General features: G+C 35.2%; 2 protein-coding genes across 2 annotated transcripts; both read right to left on the bottom strand.

Moving 5' to 3' along the window:
* Nucleotides 1-615: 615 nt before the first annotated feature.
* Nucleotides 616-27,245, bottom strand: LOC114241749 (gem-associated protein 5). Its single transcript, XM_089732231.1, has 18 exons — nt 26,644-27,245; nt 24,862-25,021; nt 24,072-24,288; nt 23,210-23,804; nt 22,795-22,974; nt 22,304-22,546; nt 20,908-21,094; nt 14,858-15,011; nt 13,360-13,519; nt 12,112-12,248; nt 11,006-11,130; nt 9,650-9,827; nt 8,372-8,779; nt 6,579-6,726; nt 5,357-5,436; nt 2,978-3,110; nt 2,166-2,252; nt 616-1,573 (listed from the first exon to the last, which is right to left on the bottom strand). Exons 1-18 carry the CDS (start codon nt 26,838-26,840, stop codon nt 1,282-1,284), a joined length of 3,681 nt encoding a protein of 1,226 aa, XP_089588357.1. The 5' UTR covers nt 26,841-27,245; the 3' UTR covers nt 616-1,281.
* On the bottom strand, nt 18,903-20,901 carry LOC114247813 (uncharacterized). Its single transcript, XM_028180863.2, has one exon. It carries the CDS (start codon nt 19,599-19,601, stop codon nt 19,026-19,028), a length of 576 nt encoding a protein of 191 aa, XP_028036664.2. The 5' UTR covers nt 19,602-20,901; the 3' UTR covers nt 18,903-19,025.
* Nucleotides 27,246-27,554: the final 309 nt, after the last annotated feature.

Here is a 27,554-nt window from a genome sequence, read left to right on the forward strand (position 1 = left end):
AACGGCTGCCCCACCCTTCAAACCGAAACGCATTACTGCTTCACGGCAGAAATAGGCGGGGCGGTGGTATCTACCCTTGCGGACTCACAAGAGGTCCTACCACCAGTAATTACACAAATAATAATTTTGCGGGTTTGATTTTTATTACACGATGTTATTCCTTCACCGTGGAAGTCAATCGTGAACAATTGTTAAGTAGGTACGTATTTCATTAGAAAAATTGGTACCCGCCTGCGGGATTCGAACACCGGTGCATCGCTACATACGAATGCACCGGACGTCTTATCCTTTAGACCACAACGCCTTAAACTTAACGCGAAAACTTAAGATTTGTTAAAGTTATAAAAATAGTAAATTGAAATAAATGTCTCTTTTTAATCAGCTTAGGTGAAGACATCCCATCTGATGTTAAACGGTGATCAGGGCGGCGAAACATGTCAATAGTGTTACCTATCTTAAGCATTCACATTCATTCACACATCTGCAGTCCTTCCTACCCTTCAAACTGAAACAAAGTTGATGGCTTCGCGATATAAACAACTTATGCAGGTTTGATAAATGCCCTGCTAGGGATTAGGTTAGTTTATTTTATTATCACTCAGAATAAAAGTAAAATTAAGTTGATTTTGTTTATTTGTAATATCACCAAAAATATAATGTAACAAATGCAAATACGTGGATAGTGATGGATAACTTTAAAACTAAAAGGATTCACAGTACGCATAGTTATATTAAAGCTTTATTGATATTGACAATCAACTGCGCGAATTATAAAGTTACAGGACTAATATTAATTTACCTAACGCTGATTTGATGCAAGAACGTGCTGACGTGAGCACTTTATAGAGTTTCAACAAGCCCATAAACAGTAGAATGCAAATGCCACCAGCTACGTTGAGATATTAGGTTAAAGTCTTAATATAGTATTTTATTATTTTATTTATGGATGACAAAAAACTGTACTCTTAACATACAACATAACTTTACAATTTTATTTGAAAAAAAAAAACAACATGCATTCAGTTTAAGGTACTAAAAAACAAAAAGTTTGACTGTAACACACATAACCCGAGTATTTTCATCGTTTCAAACCTCAACAATATTTTAGTTGTAATCGAGATCGTGCACAAGATATCATTGATCGCTTAAGCCTATTTTGCACGTGTACACAGTTAAAAATACTTCACAAAACTCATAAAACAAAAAGTGTGGATTTTTAAAATCCTTCCACAATACAAAATCAACAAATATCAATCACAACAGTCGTCAATCCCTGTATTTTTACTCAACTAAGTTTCCAACCGGCTCTTCGTCTTTCGAATTCACTGCCTTATCTTCTGAATTATTGTTTTGCTTTAAAAGCAATTCCATTTTAGTGGGGAGCTCTTTCAAAATTTCTTCGGTCTCATCTGAAGTTGATGGGATTGTGTTTTGTGCCTTTTTCTCGATGTGATCAGCTAGAGTGGCCCGACCGGCTGCCTTAGCTATTTCCGCTGCTAAACACAAGTTTTCTTGTTTCTTTGACTTCGCGAGCACCGTGGCTGCTTCGGATAAATCTCCTAAAGCAATAAAACTGTAAAAAAAATATATAATTATTATATGTATATATGTAAATGAAGCTCTTTTGGCCCTTCATTATATTTAAATTTCCCGCGCATTAGCTTCGAATATCATAATAGTATTATCTATGGTGGAAGCTATGTTCATTCTATAATTGAAATTGCTCTCTGGCCTCGAACATTCAAAAAGATAACGTGCTTTCTTAAAAAATTAAAAAACATGCAGATTTAAAAAAAAAGGTCTAAATATTAAAGCAATAGCTTTAGATGTTGTTTCTCTTTGCTGGTCGAAAATAATTAATTATAACAATAGTAAGTGTAGAAATAAGTTAATAAAATAATAATAATAAATAACGCTTTGCAGAGCAAGAACTTGGTTTTTTGTTTCATTAACAGCACATTACATGTATTAATTTCACAGTTTCGGTGTGTATCATTATCGTTAAAACTATACAATTGTGTGCACTGCATAAAAGCTAATGGCATAACATATGGTATCACCAATATCCAAGACACACGTTATTAACTTGAGATCAGGAGTATCGTAAACTCATTTATATGGAGGCCAATAGAAATACTGAAACTCTCATGTAGTTTTACACTTACCAAACTGTGGCTATTTCAAAATTCCCGCAAAGGTTGGAGTAATTTGCCCATTGGTGCAGAATTTGTGTTGCAATGCTGTCCATGTACCTAAAATAATAATAATTAATCATAATTGAAAAGTAACGCCATCTGCCATCAAAAATAAAAAAACGGATATCAAAACAACAAGAACTATCGGAAATGTTCTGAGAAATTGAAAGTACTATTCGAATCGAAGCAAAAAAAAAATATTATAGTAAAGACTATGTTAACCATAATAATAATTAATTTAATTTATTGAAGTTATACTTCTTTAGGCGCGTTATGAAAAATTGATGAGAGTGAAATTTTACGATGCGCGCGCACCGTGACACAAAATTAACAGAATGATAACAAAATTAATAATAATTAAAAAAATTGCTAAAACAAAAACCAGTTACTACCATTACCGAAATACTAATTAAAAAAGGTGCGTGTACTTATGTACGCGCGTAAGAAGTTATACTTTATATTTATTAAATTTATTTCTTTTTTTTTTATATTAAATAATTAATAATAAATATTTAACGTTAAAAAATGAATGCTAATAACACTTTTTTTTACGAGTGTACATGCGCGAAAGTTCACCTGCGGCTATATTCAGACTCGCCAAGCTACGTCGGTCGTATTGTAATGAGCGATTTAGTGGGCAACTTCATTTCTGTTAATTTTGCGTCACGGTGCGCGCGCATCGTAAAATTTCACTTTCGTCAATTTTTCATAACGCGCCTAAAGAAGTATAACTTCAAAAATGTATTAAGTTGCTGTAGCGAGCGAGCAATGACTACGAATACCTGACACGACAAAGGACGTATGCTTCTTTGTATAGTTTGTTTTCGGCGAGTGTCGCGACGGCGCCCCGCACGTCGTGCGTGCTCAGCCGCGTGAGCGCCTTGCGGTACACCGGCCCGCCGTAGTACTTATTCTCTGCAACAGATTCACTGTATCAATAAAAGTAATCGATAAAATTATTTAGATACTATTAACTATAGATAGATTAGACCCGTGGTCGTGGACGATGTTTCAACGGCCCGCGGCAGAGTAAAACAATTTTAGTAGAAATAAAAAAAAAACTGATATCTATACTAATATTATAAAGAGGAAAGATTTGTTTGTTTGTTTGTATTGAATAGGCTCCGAAACTAGTGAACCGATTTGAAAAATTATTTCACAGTTTGGAAGCTACACTATTCCCGAGTGACATAGGCTATAATCTTTTTTGAAAAAAATTAGGGATCTTTACTAAAACTTCAATAATGTAACCCAAGGTGTAAAAAAATACCTAAAATATTCTTTACATCGCGTGCCCTGCGAAAACTAATGATGATAGAATAAAATAATGTACTACGACTTTGTAAAACACATTATTAATTACAAAAAGTGTCGCGACAGGATATGTCTAACTATTATAGTTATGCCACCATAAGTGTTCTTTTATTTTAAAAAATAAAACAACGTCAAATATCGTTGAAATTTTTGTCAAAGACCCGAGCGAAACCGGAGCGGGCCGCTAGTAATATATATTTAACTTTACTTTTTCATTACAGATATGTTTTCACGCCTATTCCTAATTAATAAGCTACCCACGTTACATAAATAATAATTATAATTGATTTATCTATGCGACAATCGCCTTTTGACACTTGATATTAAATATGTCAATTGACTGATGGTCAACTAAACAGTCCAAAAACGTGTGGCACGCAGTGATACATCACATTGTCCTATGTGGTCCTTGAGCAGAAAAGTGACGACCACTGGATTACACTATACTTACTACTATTACTACTATACTTGAGAACTTAGAACTTATATTTCAAGGTAGATGGCGTCATAGATGTCTATGGGCTCCAGTAACCACTTAACCAGGTGGGCTGTGAGCTCGTCCACCCATCTAAGCATTAAATAAATAAAACGATATTTTGTCCAATTTTTTGAAAATTTATTTGTTGGGTCATAAAACCGAATAATCTTGCATATGCGGTAGGGATTTCCAAGCTACTTTGAGCAGAGGACCCTGAAAACGAATTGATACCTCAGACCGCAATAGCCAGATCAAAAATTCTATCTTTAGTTATATAGCTATGGGTTGTTCGTTCAATTTTAGAGATTCAGATCAATACTGACCTGTTGACAAAATGATCCGGTTCGTGCGACCCGTTAAGTCGAACGATTGGTTCACTAAAGGATTCGGCACTCAATTGTCGTCACAGTACGCAAACTAGCTCACGAACCAAGGAACCAAGCGGCTTTTTTTTTATTGCTTAGATGGGTGGATGAGCTCACAGCCCACCTGGTGTAAAGTGGTTACTGGAGCCCATGGACATCTACAACGTAAATGCGCCACCCACCTTGAGATATAAGTTCTAAGATCTCAGTATAGTTACGTAGTTGGTTGCGTACCTTACAAATTAAATCAACCAATTACGTAGGTACATACAACCAAGCGGGTCGTATTTATTTATATACAAGCAGGTAATAGAAAAAAAAAACAAAATGTGTGCAATTCACACGTGGTAGAAGTGAAACCTTCCAAAATTAAAATACAATTATCCTAAACGTCTTAAGTATATGTAAAATTTTGTCATTAGTAAATAATTGTAAGGTAGCGCCCTCTGTGAATTGATATTTTAATTTCACGTATAATCCTAAATTAAAATTCACTACAAGAGCTTTCATACACACGTTAGTATTAAAAAATCTCACAGATGGCGCTGTATTAAATAGTATGTATATTTCTGTCTCATTCTTTGCTGGCTTCATCCTACACATTTTTGTATTTGTGTCTCTTACCTGTCGTTTTTTCCGTTGCATCCGGTTTGAAATCACAACGATTTTAAAGAAGTTTTCACTTCAAAAAAACATCACAAAAAAGTTGAAACTTGTATTTAAACGAGTACGACTCATATTTTTTGAAGTGACCCTATCGTTCGCGCGGATTTTGAGAGGCGGCTCGTTTGATTCGTTCGTTCGCGAACGACACATATATATAATAATATTCCTATTTTTCGACTTCGATACTATTTTTCAAGACGACGCCCATCGGTTCCGACAAACAGTTAACAGATGCGTCATTTAGCTCCTCTGACTATTTACCACAGCGTAAATTAAATCCTTGTATTTTTGTAGTTTTTTTTTTCTTAAAACAGATAACAATTCACTGTGAGACATACCATATAGTTTATGACCTTCAGTCTTCGCTACCAGTCGATCTATTTGTGCTAAATATAATTGTGTGGCATCCTTCCAGTACCTACGAAATAAAATACATAAAAAAATTATTTCTTTTAATATTTTTTACACACATACTGTAGGCGCGCGAGTTCATGTTCATCCTGAGGAAGTAGTGCTGTGACCTAGTTAATTATGGTAATGTCGATAATAACTACCGATTTAGTCAACAGCTGTCAATTTGATTTAATGTAACTTTTAAGGTAATTTTGCAATTTATGAAATAAAATAAATGTGATAAGTAATTACTTGTTTATTTCTAATAGAGAAAAATACTTTTTAAATTCCAATTCAATCACTATCAAATGAAAAGACAACCGAAAGATCAGAGTCGGAATCATTATGTATCTTTTTTGCGTAGGTTTTTTTCTACCTGAACTTGTTGGAAGCGGTGTAGTCATGGTTAAAGAACACAATAGCGTTAGCGTAAATTTTCGATATCGATAAACGCGCGTCACAACCGTCAAGGACACCACTCGAAGTCAGACAAATGCGGGGAGGCGGGCCGAGCTGTCCCCCGCGCGTCGCTTCTGGCCCCGATGGACATGAACTCGCGCGCATACAGTAGATACTTGTAACACATTTACTAGTTTACGCCAATAGTGATAAAAAAAGGGTGCGTGTACTTATGTACGCGCGTAAGAAGTTATTCTTTATTTTTATTAAATTTATTTCTTTTTTTTTTAATTTAAATTTTAATCAATTTGAAAAAAAATCGATTAAACAACATCCTCAAACACGCATATTGGACATCCCTTTTCTTGACATCGTATAAATTCGGTAATTCTCGGTACGGTTCGGAAAGTTCACCTGCGGCTATATTCAGACTCGCCAAGTTACGTCGGTCGTATTTTAATGAGCGATTTAGTGGGCAACTTCATTCTGTTAATTTTGTGTCACGGTGCGCGCGCATCGTAAAATTTCACTCTCATCAATTTTTCATAACGCGCCTACAGAAGTATAACTTCAAAAAGAAGATAGTCGGTCGAAGCTGTTTTCACCCGTCCGACACTAGATGGCGCTGCTCGACTTCCACACAAAACTCCCCGCACTTTAACGAGCTCAAAGAGGTATGATATCAATAAAAGTTCAAATTCCGCCTTGGCCTTTCCCCGGCTAGTTTTCGAGCGAGTATTCAATAGAACTTGACTACGTCATACTTACTTGAGCGAGACGCAAGGCGTCAAACTAAGTAGATAAGGACAGAGCAAATCGTTTTGGCTTGCGTATTGTATGGTGGCGTCGATGTGCCCCCGGAATATCGACAGCATCATCCATGATTCAATATTGGACAATTCTAAATGACGTGTTTCTAAAATCAATACAAATTTATTACATTAGCATCAGTGCCTTAAAGTTATAGCCTTATTATTGAATTATTTTACTGGTGGTAGGACCTCTTGTGAGTCCGCACGGATAGGTACCACCATCCTACCTATTTCTGCCGTGAACCAGTAAGGGCCTGGCCACAGCTACTGGCGGTGCGTTTTGCGGTGCGTTGCGAGGCGCGGCGGGCGGCGTGATTTACGGGGGTATGCCACAGCTGCACTAGTTGCGACGGCGGCGCCGTCAGAGGGGCACGTATTTAGAGAGCCCTGTCAAATGTCCCTATCAAAAGTGGCACGATATTACCTTGAAATAAGTGCGTTCTTAGCTGAAGATATTATTCAATCAAGAATAGGAGCGCACCCAGTTAGAAAAGGAGAGAGCTTGGCGAATTTCACACTATTTATTATTATATTAGGAATATAAGAACTATCCCGATAAATAGATTATTAATAGAAAATAGATTCAACCTTCACAGAAATTACCAGGTTCAAATCTCAATTTACCACACGTGATAATTGGCGATGAAGCCTATCCTCTTAAAAATTATTTGATGCGCCCATATCCACCGGGTGGTTTAAATGCGGAACAAATAATTTTCGACAAAATATTATCCCGGGCAAGTGTCACAATTCAATACGCGTTTGGTATTATAACTAATAAATTTCGTATTTTTACGAAAAGTTTAAAGGCAAACAAAAAGCACGCGACATTGATTATAAAGGTTTCGTGCATTAAGAGAAAGAGACGGAGACAGAGATGCAGATTTTCAGCAGTTTGTTTCCCAGTTTGGAGACTCCAATATTCACAATAGCGTACGCAGATCAAGACGGAATAATCGAGCAACGGTTCAAGCATCTAGAATACGAAATCAATTCAAATTTCAAATTTTATTTCAATAATCCTATCCAAGAGTATCTATGAAACCATTACTACCAGAAAATTGTTGTTTTATTTCGTACCACATTTTTTTTTATAACATGCCTATATTTGTGATGTTGATGTTTTGACATCCATATTTCTGGTCTACTCAGTATTTCACTAATGAATTGTTCCACATCCATTATATTTTATTAGCTCAACGCGCGGTAAAAACAAAATGATTTGTTTCGGTCGCGCGATGCCTCGATGCGTCCACCGACACCGCCGCGCGCGCCGCTCTGAGCTGTGGCCGCCTCCATATTGTCTAGTACATTTGTTTCACTCGCACATCGTGCAGCTCGTCGCCGCCAGATGTCACGCGCCTCTCACCGCGCCTCGCAACGCACCGCAAGACGCACCGCCAGTAGCTGTGGCATACTTCATAGGTTGTCTACCATTTGTTTTCGCCGCTCCCGCTTGCCGCGCCTCACGACGCACCGCAATTCGCACCGCTCTCGGCTGTGGCCAAGGGGTAATGCGTTTCGGTTTGAAGGGTGGGGCAGCCGTTGTAACTATACTGAGACCTTACAACTTATATCTGGAGGTAGATGGCGGCATTTACGTTGTCGATCTATGGGCCCCGACAACCACTTAACACCAGGTGGGCTGTGAGCTCGTGCAATAAAAAAATTTAAAAAATCTGGGTATATAATATTTCCGACAGATGAAGGTATCATTAAAACACGATAAATTAACTAAATTACACTTACGTTCCTTATCTAAGACTTCGTTAACTTCCTGAATAGTTCCGAATATTTTAATGAAATCGGCACCGTAGTCTTTACCCTTATTTTCTTCTATTATTTCGCTATTAAGTCCATTGTCTACTCCGTCGCATTTTATATTCTCGCCTGAACTAGCCTGGACTCTCTCGATAGTGAACGGACTCGTGGATGATTTCAGGCCATACTTTTCAAACATTCTCCTTATTAAGCCGTCCGTACAGCCCAAAGCTTGTTTGCACAATATCGGGAGTAAAAACCTTTTCGCCGACTTCGTTTTCTCTTGCGCTGCCAGATTCAGGGTTGCCACTTCACTACTGGCGGTCTCATCTTCTTTTTTTACTTCCTTTTTCTCTTTCTTATTTTTATCTTTCTTTAAAGGTTCGTATTTGTTTTCTAAAAAAATATTTTCACGTTAATATCAGAGCTTTAAGAACTTTAATTACCGTAGATTAGGCAGAATCGGGACTCTTTCCAAATCCAACACAAATTTTCAATGGTTTTTCTTAGGGTAATACCAATAAAATTGAGATTAAAATGGTGCCGGAGGTTTAAATTTTTATATAACACTAGCCATACTCGCCCGCTTCACTGCGCATTTAAAATTAACGTTATTATTTATTGTCATTATTATGAGGCAGTCCAACACTCATATAAATATTAGCCTATCCATTAGGTACATGTATTTTCTACATGGATACCAAGTTTCAAGTCAATCGGATGCATGGTTCAGTAGTTATAACGGAACATCCGTAAAAACCACTGTAGATTTATATATTAGTATAGAGTATCGATACGTTACTATACATGGTTCATTACAAAATATACACAAAAACTGAATAAACTAGCTTGACCCGATTCACCTTTCACGATTCGCCTTTGGGGTGAATCGGGTTACGTACGGGGACAATAGAGTTTTTCGATAGGGCTGGCACTACGTACTGTTAGATGAGTACCTAGCTTTAGATAATTAACTTTTAATATCCTTAATGAGTTACAAAACTTTGATGACTAAATTAAACTATTTAATATTCTTAAACACTAAATTAAAGTCACTTTCAGTTCAACAAAGTTAAATCTCTAACGACTCAACAAAAGTATTGTGACATCCCAGATTGTAATAAAAGTAATTTTCAGTTCAACAATGTTAAATCTCTAACAACTCAACAAAAGTATAGTGACATCCCAGATTTATCCCTAATCTAACTCTAGTCTCTATTCCACTCAATCTACTGTGTATCTAATATTGATTCGTGATGAACTGACCGTCGTATGCTTCGGCGGGGAAGTCGTTCATGTCCCACAACCTCAGCGTGTGGTCTCCTCCCCCGGACAGCGCCTTGGTGGCGAGCTGCGGGTAGGCGCTCCACGCCGCGCCCAGCGCGCTCTGCGCCATGTGCCCGTCGAACACAGACACGCAGGCGCCACTAGACGCCGCCCACACCTGCGACGAACCACACGCTATAGCACCCACACTCAGGAATATAATCATATTGTTACGCCGCTAAGAGTAACGCCATCTATCGTCGAATAGTCGAACGAATATCGAAAGCATCTAGAACGCTCGAGAAGTACAACGCCATCTATTGTCGGATAGCGGAAACACACTACTCGAAATGTGTGGAATATTCTCGATAATTCTAGGGATGTGGTATCGGCTATAAAAGTGTTGCAAAGATGGCACGCAGTCAGTTTGTTGAGTGTTTTAAGTGTTCTATACATAAGTTCTATATATAAGTGTGTTGAATACAGTTTTTACTTTTGTGGAATTTTATTTATCCTGAACCCCAATGCGTAATATAATACTATTAATCTATAGTATTATTGACAACGTATCCAAAATCATAACTAAGTTAAGTTTTACAAAAAAAAATTGAAGACGAGCATCATTGTGTAAAAAATAAAATGTGTGCAATTCACACGTGGTAGAAGTGAAACCTTCCAAAATTTAAATACAATTATCCTAAACGTCTTAAGTATATGTAAAAATTTGTCATTAGTAAATAATTGTAAGGTAGCGCCCTTGTGAATTGATATTTTAATTTCACGTATAATCCTAAATTAAAATTCACTACAAGAGCTTTCATACACACGTTAGTATCATCACAGATGGCGCTGTATTAAATAGTATGTATATTTCTGTCTCATTCTTTGCTGGCTTCATCCTACACATTTTTGTATTTGTGTCTCTTACCTGTCGTTTTTTCCGTTGCATCCGGTTTGAAATCACAACAATTCTAAAGAAGTTTTCACTTCAAAAAAATATATTCTAAATCCATTGCGTTAAATATAACAACAAAGCTGTAGAGTAACAATAATGTAAAGTGAAAATAAATAACAGAGCTGTAACAAACATAGCCTTAGAACTATTATTATTAATGATTAAGATTCTTCCTTTATCGTGGAACATGTGTAAAGTACATATTTATTTAAAAAAAATTATACCTGCCTGTAGGATTTGAACATCGCAGAATAGGCGCATCGCTCGATACGAGTATACGAGGCATCTTATATTTTAAGCCACGACAATCGTGACCCGTGAATTCGATAATGTATGCGATAAAAAACGAATCAAAACAATGAAGTTATGAGCTCAAGTTATTAAACAACAACATAGCTCACCCGCACTGTGGCGTCGGAAGACGTGGACAGCAGCAGATCGTCATGATGCGGGTTCCAAGACGCTTCGAACACGGTTCCCTTGTGGCCTCGTAACGTTTTCCATGTTGTCAGCTGTCCGTGATCGCCTAGCAAATATTTTATAGATATTGTTATGCCGTTAAGAGCAACGCCATCTATCGTCGAATAATAGAAACGAACCACAGCGCCTAACAATATTATTCAATTCTTTTTACACAATCTTTTTTTATTGCCCTTCCAGACTTGGCATGGCAGACGAGCATACGGCCTACCTGATGGTGAGTGATTACCGTCGACCATGGACTTCAGGAATGCCAGGGGCAGAGCCAAGCCGCTGCCTACCAATAGACTAAGTCCAGTAACAATATTTTGAAATTAAAATTAGTTTAATTATGCGATGGTCTGAAGTCAACCTCTTTGAGAATCTTATACAACAGATAAGGAATATTGAAATTCATGAGAATACTATTGCTAACTACGCTACTATTACTACACAGTACAAACTAAGGGTGAATGATGGAAAGTGGTGGCAGTGGGTCGAGGAAGGCGTTCTAAACCTACTGTTTTACGTTTTTCTTTTGTTAGTAACTTTTAAACTACAGATTGTTTAATTTACTACCAATAAACAATTATTGTTTTGTTATGTAATGTAATTTAAGTTCTCAATACAAGGTGCATGTGGGATGACAGGTAAGTTCTCTATATAGTATACATGTGAGGTGATGGCATTCCATCATCCCACATGCAATAGTCTTCAATGAAAATACTGTTTTTATTGGTTGTTTTCGTTTCAATTCATGTAACAACAATCCCATAGCAATCTAGCTTGACACATGATCGAAGATCAAAAATAAGTATTTTACTGTAGAAATAGGAAAGACGAATCCTTTATGAATAAAATGCTCTGTATCTGTATCTGAGTGAATGAATATGAAAATATTTATTATCTATAGGAATAAAATGAAAATATTGGAACTAAAATAATGCTGAAATTGTAACAATTTATGGAAGTAATCTCACTCGGCTACGAATTTCCCAAATAAATGCTCATGGTAAGTAAACATCTTAAGATAGATTCAAATACATACCTTTATCACTATACTCGAGTATTATAATTGTGTTTTGATTGTCCAATGAACAAACCGCAATCATATCTTTTAAAGGAGATTCTTCATTTGAATTAGAAGTTTGTTGAGGATGCCAATCTATTGAATGAATCATTTTACTGAAAGATACAAAACATTTATTATTTATTTATAACTCTGTCATTCAATCTTTCATTTCATTCATTCATTCATTTGTATATTTATTATTTATGTACACACAGAAAAAAGGACATAGTACAGAGTAATAGGAAAATTATGTACAAAGGCACTGCTTATTTCTTTAAGAAATCTCTTCCAGCAGACCTGCGAGAGGATAATGAGAATAATAATAAAAAGTGATAAGTGTGTGTAGAACAAATAACACATAACTAAAATAACAAATACAACATGATACTACTACTATACTACAACAGTATACTACTTGCAAACTAGATAAATCATTAACTGTTAGTTAAAAGGTAATGTGAATAGGGCCGGATTTAAACTTAATGCCACTCCTGGCACCGGAAAGAAATCCGCCCCAATACTGGAATTTTACCTAAGCTATTTATTTTTATATATTTTATTTTTCAAAATTAAAATAACTAATTTATTATGGAAACTTTATAATATGTTCCAAAAACATGTTATATTCCAAAAACATAAATAAACATTTGTTTTTTTTTCTAACAATTATATATTTTGACTAAGGGTGACTCATAATTATATGTAGATATACTTTTTTTGTATGTATTCGTTACCTAATATAAATTTCATTGCACCTACCACTATTTACTCTGCACTACCTTTGGTTGACTGGTAGAGAATGCCTTAGGCATTAAGTCCGCTAATGTAAATTTTACATGAAGTGTAATAAATAAATAAAAAAATAAAATAAAATAATTATATGACATAAAAAAAAACGAATAAAATTTCTTTAATCACAGAAAATAGAAAAATCGATTATTATTTTAAATCTCCAAGGAAATAAATTGATTAAATCATTTTGATTATTAATTTTTACCAAAAGTGCCAAAATTATAATTCACATATAATGGATGAATAGAATTTCTTGAATTGTCCATTAAAAAGAATATTATTAATTATTAGAATTAATTAATTATATTGAGCAATCTTGACAAGACAAAAAAAATTGTTACTTTCAAAATTTTTTCGCCCTAAAAAATTTGCCGCCCTGGGCTTTTGTCCCGACTGCCCCTAGTGTAAATCCACCACTGAATGTGAACATACCTAAATGCAAACACAGCAGCCGTGACTGTATGAGGTAGTTCGTGAGTGAGTACTGCAACGCCACCAGAGTTACTGCCCACCAGGAAGCCGCGACTACTCCAGCTAATTGAACTAATTTCCCACTTTTGCCCTTCAAACTCCACTCCTACTGGTACTGGGGCTGTAAATTGATTCACATGAAGAAGCTGACAGTTGTGTTTAGATTGTTTTATGGACTTCGAATGCTCAAATTTTGTATAGGATTTATGTAGAATAGGGGTTCCCAAGCTTATCTTGTCTACTGCCCCCTTTGAAAATAAATTATTTTTTAGCACCTTAATTTTTTCATCTACTTAAAAACCACTATAGCGAGAGCTCAGTTGGTGTCTAAGAGTCCTCATAGATGAAATTACAAATCGCCTCCCAAGCTTCTAGCACTTTAGCAAAGGCTGATGTTTTTTAATGAACTATTTTTAGTTAGATATCACCACCTTGGCTATTACTGTCGCGATGCAGTAATGCATTCCGGCTTGGGGGTTGAGGCAAGTGTTGTACTATAGAAGTCTGATTTAGAACTCATGGCTCCAGGCGGATGGCGGCATTCACGTTGTGATGTCTATGGACTCCAGTAACAACTCTATATTAGAGGGTCCGAGACCTATACTCGCAATAAAGACTTTATTTTTACTAAAATTTTGCGTAAACAATTGTGAACACTACATGTTTCAAACAAATTCCATAAAAATAACAACATTGTAAATAATATGGTTATTTTCAACGGGGAGGAGGAGGACTTTGATGAAAGTGAAATGGAAATGGATGTTTTAACTATAATAATCGCTCTCATCAGTGAGTTACAACTCGACCAAGCTGAGTTTGCGATTCGCTGGAATGCGGCGCCCCGCCCGCTTCCCCGCTCACCTTCCCGCAATCGCCCTTCGCGTCAGTACGGTTAGCATCTTTGTCGCCGACACGCGTCATACGAGTTTTCATCTCCCTATCAGTTGAATTTTAAATTTTTTAACTGTTCTTGTTAGGCTTTTTGTTGAATTTTATTTATATTATCGGACTATTGTTGTTAAGTTTTTGTTGAACTGTTGTTACTGAACGCTTAACGTAAATTTTTTTTTTTACTTCGAGAGGATTGTTGTGGGCAAAAAAATGAAAGGTAAGGTGATACACAGTGAAGGGAGAAACATAATACTGAAAAAGAAACATAAAGGAAAATTATTACTGAGCAATTGTGGTACAAATTTAAAAAGTGCAAGAACGCCCGTCCGTGTGTTCTTAATACAAAAACCCGATATCGCTATACTCTAATAAACCTATGTATAATATATTGTTAAAAACAATAAATACGTAAAATCTAACAAACATTTGATTGCATTTTTAAAGTCATAGCGAATCCTTTTTTCAGACCGTACCTAAGCGGCAGTGTGACGTAATCGATTGCGAGGTGCAAACTTAGCTTGGTCGAGTTGTAGTTGAATATTGAATTATAGTGATAAGTCGGTCGTACGTTGGTCCGGTCTGGAGGCGTCGTACACGACGAGTTGCCCGGAGGCGCAGGCGTACAGGTGCGAGCGCAGCCCCCAGCACAGCGAGTACACGCCGCCCGCCAGCCCCGGCACCAGCGCGCGGGCGCCGCGACCGCTCGTGTCCAGGATCCCCACCTGACAGCCGTTAACACTTTACCTAATGCAACTAGTGGCCCCGCACTAGTCAAAACTCAACTATAATTAATTGAAATTATAAGTTTAAACATTATTATGGTTCTTGTGTCGAACACTAATAAAATCACAGTATTCGCCAAAACTGCACTATAGATCAATAATATGAAAGACAAACAATATGAATCTATTCTCAATTCGACCACAGACAAACAATAACAAAAGTTTCCCAATTTACAGTTAAAGAGTATATTTTTATGTTTGTGTTGTGTCAAATACATGGTAGTGTGTGTAATGCTTTTTTTTTATTGATTTAATGTGTTTTTTATGCATAATTTAAAAAAAATAGCGTTCTGCACTTCTTCTCTATATTCTCTATAAGTGTGGGAAATTTCATACTCCTCCATCCGGGCAATTTTCGTAAAAAGGGGTACAAAGTTTTTGCTTCACGTATAATAATAATAATAATAAGCCTTTTATTTCATGCAAATAATAGGTTACATACACGTTTCAAGTATGAAGAAGAAATTATAAAGAAGAAAAGAAAAAAGAAAAAAGAAAAAAAGGAAAGAAGAAAAAATAATAGTGATGCTGTTTACACTTGTTTGCCCCTTTCTCCTTCCTCCCCTCATCCCTCTTCCCTCAATCCCCTCGTTTAAAAAATATAAATATAGATAGTGCTTTTTAAAAAAGTTTATAGTGTCTAAAATATAAAAGTTTGTTTACATGAACCCTCCTCAAATGAAGGTGAAGGCCTCCTCTAAAGAATACCATGTATCTTTATCTTGGGCTATTTGTGGCCAGCGGGTACCAGCTATTTTTATCAGCTCGTCTGACCATCTCATGTGGGGTCTGCCTTTACGGCGTTTGCCTATTGGGCCCTTCCACGTTGTTACCCTGTTGGTCCATCTCTCATCCTTTAGCCTCGCCACGTGCCCAGCCCACTTCCATTTTAGTTTCTTAGCGTAGATTAGAGCATCCGTCGCTTTGGTGGCTTCTCTAATTTTTGTGTGACGAATTTTTTGCATCTTTTTTATATTGAGCATACTTCGTTCTATTCCGCGTTGGCAGCTAGTAATTTTGCTTTTTAATTTACATGTAAATTTCCAAGTTTGACATGCATAGGTTAGACAAGGTAGGAGGCATTGCATCATGACTTTTGTTTTGATGTTTGTTGGCATGTTACTTTTGAATATCTCTTTTAAGGACCAATACTTGTTCCAAGTATTTTGTACTCTTCGTTCTATTTCTAGGTCATTTTGTTTTCTGTTCAAGCCAATTTGTTTTCCAAGGTAGATGTAATTCTCTGTATATTTCAGAGTTTCGTTTTCCACTGATATTCTTCTCTGTAAACTATTTGTCATAACCATTGTTTTAGAAAGATTCATTTCCAGTCCTACCTGCTTACTAGCTGTGTTTAGTGAATCGATCATGTTTTGTAATTGTGTGCTAGATTCTGACAGCAAAACTAAGTCATCTGCGAAGCATAGGTGAGATAAATACTTGCCATTGATGTTCAATCCTGTCTTTTCCCAGTTGAGTCTTTTTATTATTGACTCTAGGAGAGATATAAATAACTTTGGAGATAGCGGGTCGCCTTGTTTCACGCCTCTTCCGATGGAGAACGTAGGACCAGTGGATTCTAGTTTTATTTTTGCTGTACTACTTTTGTAAATGTTACTTATTATATCTATATACTTTTGTTCAACTTTTTGAGCTTGCAGGGCGGTCCAGATACTTGAATGTGACACGGTATCAAAAGCTTTTTTATAATCAATATATGCAATGTATAACGTTCTTTGCTTCTCTTGATATTTTTCCATTATTTGTTCTAGAGTATGTATGTGGTCGATTGTTGAAAAACTCTTGCGAAAACCTGCTTGTTCTATTGGTTGGTTTGCTTCTATTGTGACACTTATTCTTCTGTTAATTAAGGAGGAAAACAGTTTGTAGATACATGAGAGTAAGCTTATAGGCCTGTAATTTGTGATATCTTTTGAGTCACCTTTTTTGTAAATTAAAATTATATCCGATTCTGCCCACTGCGATGGTATTTCAGCAGTTTTTAATATAAGGTTAAATAAGTGTAATAATGGGAGAGTCAGTAGCGGCCAAGCAACCTTTATAGCTTCATTTGCAATGCCATCTGGTCCTGGGCTCTTCTCTAGCTTTAGCTTTTTTATTTCTTGTGTTACTTCTTTTTCAGTTATTGGTGCTATGTCTCCGCTTTTGTTTGTAGAGTTAATATCATTTGCATAGCTATGGCTGGTACACTCGTTTCCTTGTGCTTTATATAGTGTTTTATAGAAATGTGTTGCTACATCTATGATTTCTTTTCGATTATTTACGGTTTTGTCCTTACAGTTTAAGCTGTCTATCCAAGATTTATTTATTCTTAGTTCTTTAAGGGCCTTTTTTGAGCTTCCTGCTTTTTCCAGATGTTTTTCAATAGTCTTCAATCTGTAGCATTTGTAGTCCTGTTTAATGTGTTTACTTATTAGTTTGTATAGAGCTGATAGTTAATTTTTTGTGTCTCGAGTTTTTATCTTAGTATGTTGTAACTCTTGTCTTCTCTTGATAAGTTCCAGTGTATACTCCTTTAAAACTTTATGGTTACCTTTTGATATTTCGTTGGAAATTCGGGCGTCCTGTAAGCTCTGGGTTATGGCCTTGGTTAGTGTGTTATATAAAGCCTGTACTGATGTTTTTTCTTGGGCTTTATATAAATCCTGTAATTGTGATGAAATGTTTTGTTTAAAAGATAATATTTCTTGTTCAGTTTTTAGTGATGAATATCGATTGCTTTTATAGGCTGTGCGTTTTTTCGTCTGCTTTGTGATAGACATTGTTGCTCTGATTGCCCTGTGGTCTGACGGGTAGTTCAGATTTAAAACTTCTATGTTTTGGAAGATGTTTGGTTGATTTGACAATACGTAATCTATTTCATTTTTGTATTTATCGTTCGGTGATCGCCAGGTCCATCTTTGGTTTGGTTTTTTATGAAAGAAAGTATTTAAGATGGCAAGTTTGTGTTCGAGGGCGAAATCAATTAGCCTCTGACCTCTCTGGTTTCTTTCACCATATCCGTTTGGTTTCATTATTAGATGTTCATCTTTTCTTGGTTGACCTATTTTCGCGTTAAAGTCACCCATTATTATATAGTTCTTGTAGGCTTGGTCTACGGCTCTATTGACATTTGTGTAGAAATTGTTAATCTCTTCTTCACATGCCGTTTCAGTTGGAGCGTATATCTGTATAATTGAGATGGACAATCCTTGTATGTTTAAGTTTAATAATGCTACTCTATCGTTTATTCCCATGAAACTTTCAATCCAGTTCTTACGGGTTTTATTTATTATGAAACCGACTCCACGTTTGCCAGGTGTGTGTCCTGTGTGGCATAGTATGAAATTATTATATTCTTCTATCCTGGTGCCCATTCTCCTTATTTCACACATTCCAATTATGTCGAATTTGATTTTAGTGAGAGCTTCGCTAAGTTCGATTAAGCGTTCATAAGTAGATAAAGTTCTGACGTTGTAAGTTAATATGTAGAGCTGATCTTTCTTCTTTTTAGTTGAATTAAGTATTTCTTGTGTTAGTGTTCCATTTCTTATTATTGAAGGAGTTTGAGATGTCTTCTTTAGAGGGTTTTGGTCTTGATCTTCCACGGTGACCAGCCGGATTGGAAGATGGTTTTCGTTGCTTAGTTGAAATTGATTGAATGTTGCATCGTTGAGGGAGGGGGAAGTTGATTGTTATGAATGTAAGTTAATGGTTTTATCGTTGGTTTGGTTATGTGGTGTATTAACGTTATTGTTTACTAAATAGCTTAGAATGCTTGGTTTAAGAACTCCTTCTGAGACACTATTTGATCTAGGTATATATGGGTTTGATTGTTTTATTTTTTTCTTAATGGGTCTTGTTGTACTATTACCAACTAGTGCTTGAGAATTGGGATCTGACTCTGGTGAAGTCATCAGTATTCTTTTGTTATTTGATTTTAATATAACAAGCTTATCGTATTTTTATCGTGACTTTATTTCCTTTCTCGGGCTCTCTATTTGCTTCCTCCTGTAGTTCTTTCCTTTTTTCTAGTATGTATTTAGGGTAGTCTTCGTTTAAGTAGTATTGGGTGTCTTTTAATAATCTTTTATGCTTGAGAATGCTGAACTTTGAACCAAGGGTAGAAAAGGTTACAATTATTGGTCGCGGCTTATCACCCTTTTTCCCCACTCTCTTTATTTCTTGAATATCTCTACAATCCAATTTTAATAACAGTCTTTCACTTATGAATTGCAATATATTGTTCTCCAAGTTATGATAGGATGTCTCACTCTCTTCGATACCGAAGAAAATTATGTTTCTTTGTCTTGCTTGTTTTTCCATAAATTGAATCCTTTTTTCTTGTTGTTCAACATTTTCTTTCAAAGTTTGATGTTTTTCTTCCAATATGGAAAATTTCTCTTCTAATTTGTTAATTATGTTGAGTGTTACTTGCTCTGTCACCTTTTCACCACTTTTCTGAATTTCTATTTTTTGAGCGTTCAGTTCTTTTTGAATATTTTGTAAGGCTTTCATGATTTCTTCCATGCTGTCTGTTTTGTTTTGGTACTAGTTGCGCCCTCTAGTGGAGCTGGATAGTTTTTTCATACGTAGTGTGCTTTTTTTCTAATAGATGGCGCTGTTTCCCAGATTATTTTGATATGACAGATAGGTAAAATTGCAGACTCATTCAGGAGAGAAGTTATGTTTTCCAAAAAAGGGATAGCTTTCGCGATTTTCATTCACTTGCACTCCGGCACTTTCATAGACCTTGGTACAATTATAATATTAGTTCCTGGTTTCGCGAGAAAGACTTGAAAAGTTCGTAGGTTGTTGTTTGTTAACACTTCAGTTTTTTCTTAGGTATTTTATGGATTATTCGTTAACTTAGGACCCTGCCTTCATTATATAGTCACATTCACTAGTTTATTTGTCACTTGTACGGTTTTTTATCACTATATTCACTTTCAATTATATTTTTAAATAACTTTTTTTACGATCTACGTTGTTACCGCGTCTCAGTAACGCCTACCCTCTACATAATCTTTTGCTTCACGTATTAATATATAAATAATTCGACGAACACCACTCATTGTATGTACCCCACTGAATCTTTTCAGTGGGTCGCGTTTCCGATCCGGTGGTAGATTCTTTTTTAATTTTTATTTATTACTTAGATGGGTGGACGTGCTCACAGCCCACCTGGTATTAAGTGGTTACTGGAGCCCATAGACATCTACGACGTAAATGTGCCACCCACCTTGAGATATAAGTTCTAAAATCTCAGTATAGTTACAACGGCTATCTACACGTTAAGGAGAAGCTGAAATAGCCTCTCAAGGCTATCAGCACGGGTAGGAAAGAAATTGTTATATTTATGTTTCATAGGTATTTTAAGTATGTTTTATATGTAAATTGTTTATTCTTATTTATGTGTAAAGAAGCAAAATTATTATTATATTACATTATGTATTTGTTTGTGTATGTATATCGACGCTTGAAAGGCAAACGAGACTAAGCGACAATGCGTGAACTTTACAGTAGACTAATTTAAAGTTGAAATACCTGAAAAAAATATTTTTTATCGAATCTACCTGTAAGATTGAAATGATTTTAATAGACCTAAAAATTTTTTTTTTTTGCGCATCGAATATGGTTATTGCCTATCATTTATGTACAAAGCAGTTATTGTCGCTTAGTCACATTTGCCTTTCAAGCGTCGATATGTGTGTATGTAGTGCTATGTACTACATACATAGTTCCATTATTACTTAACAATGTTCAATCTTCTGCATTAGTCTTAAATCGTCACATGTTAAATATGTATCGTTTTTACAAACTTTTAAGAACTTACCCTGGACTCGGCAGTGCTGAAGGCTAGCCAATTTTCTTTTGTCGGATGCCAGGCTAATGTCAAAACTCTTCCTTGAACGTTCTGCCAGTAGGCAGTAATCGTGCCAGCAGCAAGTTTAGTATCATCATGATCCAGTGTATTCGTTTCCCAGATGCGAACTGTACCATCTCCAACGCTTATTGCTATTCTGAAGGAAATATAGGTAAATACTTAAACTAATCATTACTACATTTTTCTATTGCTTAGATGGGCGGACGAGCTCACAGCCCACCTGGTGTTAAGTAGTTACTTGAGCCCATAGACATCTACCACGTAATTGCGCTACCCACCTTGAGATATAAGTTCTAAGGTCTCAATATAGTTACAACGGCTGCCCCACCCTTCAAACCGAAACGCATTACTGCTTCACGTCAGAAATAGGCGGGGCGGTGGTACCTACCCGCGCGGACTCACAAGAGGTCCTACCACCAGTAATTACGCAAATTATAATTTTGTGGGTTTGATTTTTATTACACGATGTTATTCCTTCACGGTCAATCGTGAACATTTGTTTAGAACGTGTTTCATTAGAACAATTGGTACCCACCTGAGATTCGAACACCGGTGCATCACTCAACACGAATGCACCGGATGTCTTATCCTTTAGGCCACGACGACTTCATATATGTATATATTTATATACATATATGTATATAAATGATTACCACAATGAACAATAACAATCAACATTGCTGTGCATAGACATAGGAGCTCAGGATCAACCTCATGTTAAGTGGTCACCATAGTACCTACTCATGCTGGCACATAAGACACCCTACCAGCATTTAAATTTCTTTTGAGGCTATACTGTTCTATATAATGTTTTGTTTAACTTTCTATTGATTGATGTAAAAACTTCACATCTTTACTTCTGTTGAGTTTGTGAATTTACATATTACTAGTGGTCCCGCAGAAGTCGAAATTCGACTTTAATCAATTGAAATTTTGTTTCTAAACATTATTATGGTTTTATTGTCAAATACTATTGTACTTATATAATATAATCGCAATTTCGCGAAAACTACACTATACATAAATAATAGTAAAGATAAACAATATTCATCTATTCTCAATTTGACCACAGACTTTAAACACTAACAAAAGTTTGACAATTGACAATAAACAAAGAGTATATTTATGTATATGTGATGTGTCAAATACATGGTAGTGTGTGTAATGTTTTCTTTATTGATTTAATGTATCTTTTATGCATTATTAAAAAAAAACATTAGCATTGTGCCCTTCTTCTCTATATTCTCTTTCAGTGTGGAAAATTTCATACTCTGTGAAATTTTCGTAAAAAGGGATACAAAGTTTTTGCTTCACGTATTAATATATAGATTTATCAGTTACTTACTTGCCCGCATCATAGGGACAACTCCGTATGCAATACACAAAACGTCCACAGGTGGCATGTACGGCTACTTTCTCCCGTTTCTCGACACAATATTCTATGATATTTCTGTCCTGTGACGTAGACCACACTGACCAGATTTTGTGTTTGTCAGCTTCTGTCTGAACTCTTGGAGCATTCGTTGTCAAAGAATACAATCCGCGCTTATGTAGACTGTGGACTATTTTCCAGTCTAATTTATTCTTGCTGGAAAAAAAGTAATTTTTTAACTAATGCCTTTTATATACCTGTTACTCGAAGTTACTAATAAAAAATCTTCTATTTATAAAGTTTCAGTTGTGTTTCTGATTCCCAACAAGAGAGCACTACAAATCATGTTCTGAAACTTGTATCTTGTATCAACATTTGCAATACATCGAATGTGACATCCAATTAACTGACTTCACCTCATATGACATAAAGATTTTACATTATATTTATACAAAATTACTCACCAATCAATTACCAATGGATTGCACTCCAGCAACTGACTTCTGTTGTCTCCGATGAGTAGCATATTCGATTTATACCATAATAATGAAGGCCAGCTGGGTGATTTTATTTTCATGTTCTTGTTCTGTGGCACTGCACAACTTGCTATCAACTTGCCGGTTTTCGACCATATTCTTACTCCACTGAAAATATATGAATATTTGCAACAGTACTCAAATATTATAATTATATATTTTATTTAACATATGTCAGCGTAATGTCACTATTTAGTTAACTAAAAATTAATTATTATATTATATAGTTAACTGTTTCCTTAATGTTACACATGTCAACAACTGTTTAAGACAGTGTCCAAGAGAATTCATGACTAAGCTACCGCCACTTTCATGTAATATCAATAGAGCTTACGTTTCTTACCCCAATTTTCCAATTGTAGCTAAAAGATGCTTATGCACATGATCACTGCCTTGTACTAGATCATCTTTGTTTTTATCATCTAATACATCATTATGTGATACATCATTACTGACGTGAGTTTTGTCTAGGGCCTCAACTAATGACTCTATAGATTCTTCTGTTTCATTTTTATTTCGTAAAATTTGTTCCTTCAATTTCAAACATTCAGCTAAATAATCTTCTTGTTTCAAATCTGGTTTTATTTTTACACGTATTTCTTCTGGTTGATATTTTTTGTGTCCGAATTCATCAGCTTCGTGATCTTTATAAATGTCAAACATATCATCTTCTACAGTGACAGATTCATCAAAACTATCCTCAGGAAGGCTCTTTACCATGCCAGACGCTTCTAAATTTTCACTACTCTTCGGATTTGAATCTTCAATTTCATCAGGTTCTGGTTCGTTTCTTATCTTATGTAGTCTTTCAGACACACTGGGTCTTTTATCCGATTCCTTCAACAATTTTTTTATAACAACTTCATACTGTGGGCACCAACTTACAGTCATTATCTCATCATCTTGACCTCGAACTTTGTAAATAGTTTTTCCCTGACCTGTGGATTTTTTTTAGGTTGTACCAATAGTTTTATTTCCATAATTACACTAGACAAAGCATCTGGTACCAAGAAGTTATTGTAGATATTGAAAGCAAAACACCAAATGCCTTAAAAACACAAAAGTAGTCCGAAAGCTGGTAACAAACTAGGCATATTCGCTTTTGCGATGGCTTACTCTATTGTCAATAATTATGCAAATTTAAAATACTAGATTGTGATTTTTTTAATTACAAAATATTTACAAGGAATATAATAACCAGGTACCATTCAGATCCAAGACAAATATAACCCCTTGCTTAGTACCAACAGCAACATGTAGCAGCAGATGTGATGAACAGGACATACATACTGGCTTGAAACTTTTCAACAGGTGTTGGTAATTTTTAACTACATTTGATTTCAGATCCCATTTAACAACAGTTCCAAAAGAACCAACTGTTATTGCAAATTGTTCATTGCTATACCCAACACCAGTTACTTCCTGAAATAATAATTTTATTATTTATAACATATTTTAACTGACTAACATCTTAACCCATAGACACAGCCCACTGAGTTTCTCGCCGGATCTTCTCAGTGGGTCGCGTTTCCGATCCGGAGGTAGATTCTGCGAAGCACTGCTCTTGCTAGGGACTTCTTCATCTTACTGAACCATTCGGGCCGTGAGGGTCACCCGTAAGCCGCGTGAAGGTTCCAACGTAAACGCTTCCTACAAGCCCCAGATTGCAGCTATCAATCAAAATGAGTATAGAAGTAAGCCTTGGCTGAACCGAACGACGCGGTTTTCAAATCCAATAGAAACTTGTCGTTTTTATCAAGATTATGTTTTAAGATATATTAAAAACTAGATGGTAAAAGTCACTAATTTGTATCTTCCATGCATATCATCGCATTATATAAGTTTTTGAATGAAAATCTCAAGTTGATAAAATTTACTGAATTGATTTTGGCTTAGCCCAAATGGTACAGTATACTAGGCCTACCAGTGATTCGCAAAATGTTCAATGTGTTATTTTAAATCATCATTTACTTTAAATTAATTAAGTTAAATTACTTCTTTTTCATTATGATGCACTTCATGGCTGTGTGTTGAATTTATCTTGAATTCTTGGGCTATATTAGTGATCACCCACTGCTTAACTGTTCCATCAGCAGCACCTGTTAGGATACATCTCTTCTCTGGCCATTCTGGTGATAGGTCAACACTTACAATTCTGTTGAACACATAATTATTATCAATAAAACTCAAAAAGTAAGCTTTTTTTTCATCTTCATATGTAATAAAAAGTGAAATAAAAATATTACAAGAATCCAATTACAATGACCCCTCATAATCTGCCAAGTAGTCTGCTGTACTGCCCAAGACCCCCTTTAGTCTATTTTTTTTTTACAAAAGAGTACCTAATAATCTGACAAAGTAATAAGATTCTATATGTTATATTTTGAAATGCAAATCATACTGCAATAGGTACGTTGAATTTACTAAATGAAACAACACAATAGAAATTCTACATTTTATTATAAAATTAACATTATTACTACTACTAGAGGTCCCGTAATAGTCGAAATTCGACTATAATTAATTGGAATTGTAAGTTTGTACATTACTATGATTGTATTTTATACTTCTTCACAAATTTGCCAAGACTACACTATAAAAAATATTAACAAAGACAAATAATATTTAATCTATTCTCAATTTGACAACAGACGTCAAGAACAAAAGCTTGACAATAAATAGTATGCATGCGTGTGTGCGTCAAAAACATGGTACGTAGTGTGTGTAATGTTTTCTTTATCGATTTAATGTATCTTTTATGCATTATTTAAAAAAAAAATTAGCCTTGTGCACTTCTTCTCTATATTCTTTATAAGTGTGGATTTCATATTCCCCCGTCCTCACAATTTTCGCAAAAAAGGGATACAAAGTTTTTGCTTCACGTATTAATATATAGATAAAACGTACAAAGAATACTGTATGTGTGCCATGACAACTTTTGAAACATTCTAGCCATCCCTTGCTAGCCACTAAAACATCTTTTTTTATTATTTCCTTAAAAAACTTAAGCTTTCATGGCCAGTATAGGTTCAGAAATAGGTGCATGCCTATCCACCTATGCCTATCAGAATCGAAACAATACCTAAGTGTCAAATACAAGAGTTGTAACCTGTTCAATCATGCATTATCTCTATATTGATGAAGATTGTCAAAAAATATTCAATATTAATAGAGATGTCAGATTACCAGGAGTGCCAGATTAAATTGTCCAGATTACTGTGGGTTCATTTTTTATGGGCTTTTTAATACTGATTAGGCTAAGATCCGCTTGTATTCATTATGAAACCTATATGACAAAATGAATGGTGCTATAGTATTTTAAACATAAGGCACTTATATTTCTTTATGGCTAGCCTATGCTCTTTTGTAGCCTGTACACTATTCCATTGTACTGAATCTTTGTAAAAATAGTCATAAATAAGGTCTTGGCTCGTTTGAATTTTATATATACTAAAGAAATCAATAGATTTGTTGATCATTCAATAACCTTACCATATTTACAGCTTTTGTGCATTTGTATTATTCAGTATAAGGTAAGTAATTACAATTAAAAGGTATGTTATAAATGCATACCATTCATCTATTATTATGTGATTATATTATTTTAATCATTTCTTCTATCTAGATCTGCATTCATCACACCCCTCTTGTAATATGTATGGACACGAGTAGCCACTTATCAGACAGAATGTCTTTTATATATCATGAAAATTGAAAATTTTTAGTGTTCTGAATTTCTTCTACAAATGATATTAAAAACTCAAAGTTTATACATACTTGTCATTATGAGCTCTATTCCAAAAATGTACACAGTACGGCTGCTTTGAATCAATGACACTGTTATAGTTTTTGAGGGGTTCTACAATACAAAGACTTTTTCCCGGCCCGCTATAGACGAGCCAACCATCTTTCGAAATTGCTAGGCCAGATACTTGAAACCAATTCGGTGAAGGAAACAATACTGATTCATCCATTTCTATTTATTATTTACAATATATAAGCAAGTAATTTTAGTGGTCGACTACGGTAAAATAATGTCCAATTTACAATCAAATCGAAAAGGGAACTCGAAGACAAAATTGAAGTTCAAGATTGGAATAGACAATACACTTTTTCCCTTTTTTAAGAAAATAACGGACTAAGCAATGACATTTGCACCTTGTGCTGTAGGTACAGTGACAGTAGGTCTGTGAACAATTTATCTATGTGTGAATGTTCGGTTCGGGTCTTTAATAAATTAATAAAATAATAATAATAATAATGTATTTAATCAGTTTATAGAGCGAAAGTAAATGTTAAGAAAATTAGTTAACTTAATAAATATCTATATATTTTGAGTACAACTGTGTAACGGTACAAAAGTCACGTCGAAAGTACTCGAAAGACTGCTTTACTAATGAATAACAAAAAAAAGGGTGCGTGTACTTATGTACGCGCGTAAGAAGTTATACTTTATTTTTATATACTATAACTATACTGAGACCTTAGAATTTATATCTCAAGGTGCGTGGTGCATTTACGTTGTAGATGTCTATGGGCTCCAGTAACCACTTAACACCAGTTGGGCTGTGAGCTCGTCCACTCATCTAAGCTATAAAAAAAAATATAATAATATATTAAATTTATTTCTTTTTTTTTAATATTTAATAATTAATAATAAATATTTAACGTCAATAATTTAATAATAT

Source organism: Bombyx mandarina, chromosome 13 (genome assembly GCF_030267445.1).
Source record: "Bombyx mandarina strain Sakado chromosome 13, ASM3026744v2".
Lineage (NCBI taxonomy): Eukaryota > Metazoa > Arthropoda > Insecta > Lepidoptera > Bombycidae > Bombyx > Bombyx mandarina.

What these genes read in the sequence shown, in the direction of transcription:
- LOC114247813 (XM_028180863.2), bottom strand. Translation starts at nt 19,601, where the DNA reads ATGGAAGAAATCATGAAAGCCTTACAAAATATTCAAAAAGAACTGAAC.
- LOC114241749 (XM_089732231.1), bottom strand. Translation starts at nt 26,840, where the DNA reads ATGGATGAATCAGTATTGTTTCCTTCACCGAATTGGTTTCAAGTATCT. An exon ending in CGAAGTCTTAGATAAGGAAC is followed by an intron (nt 6,727 to 8,371) that starts GTAAGTGTAATT and finishes TATTGATTTTAG; the next exon opens with AAACACGTCATTTAGAATTG. An exon ending in TTTGAAATAGCCACAGTTTG is followed by an intron (nt 1,574 to 2,165) that starts GTAAGTGTAAAA and finishes TTTTTTTTACAG; the next exon opens with TTTTATTGCTTTAGGAGATT.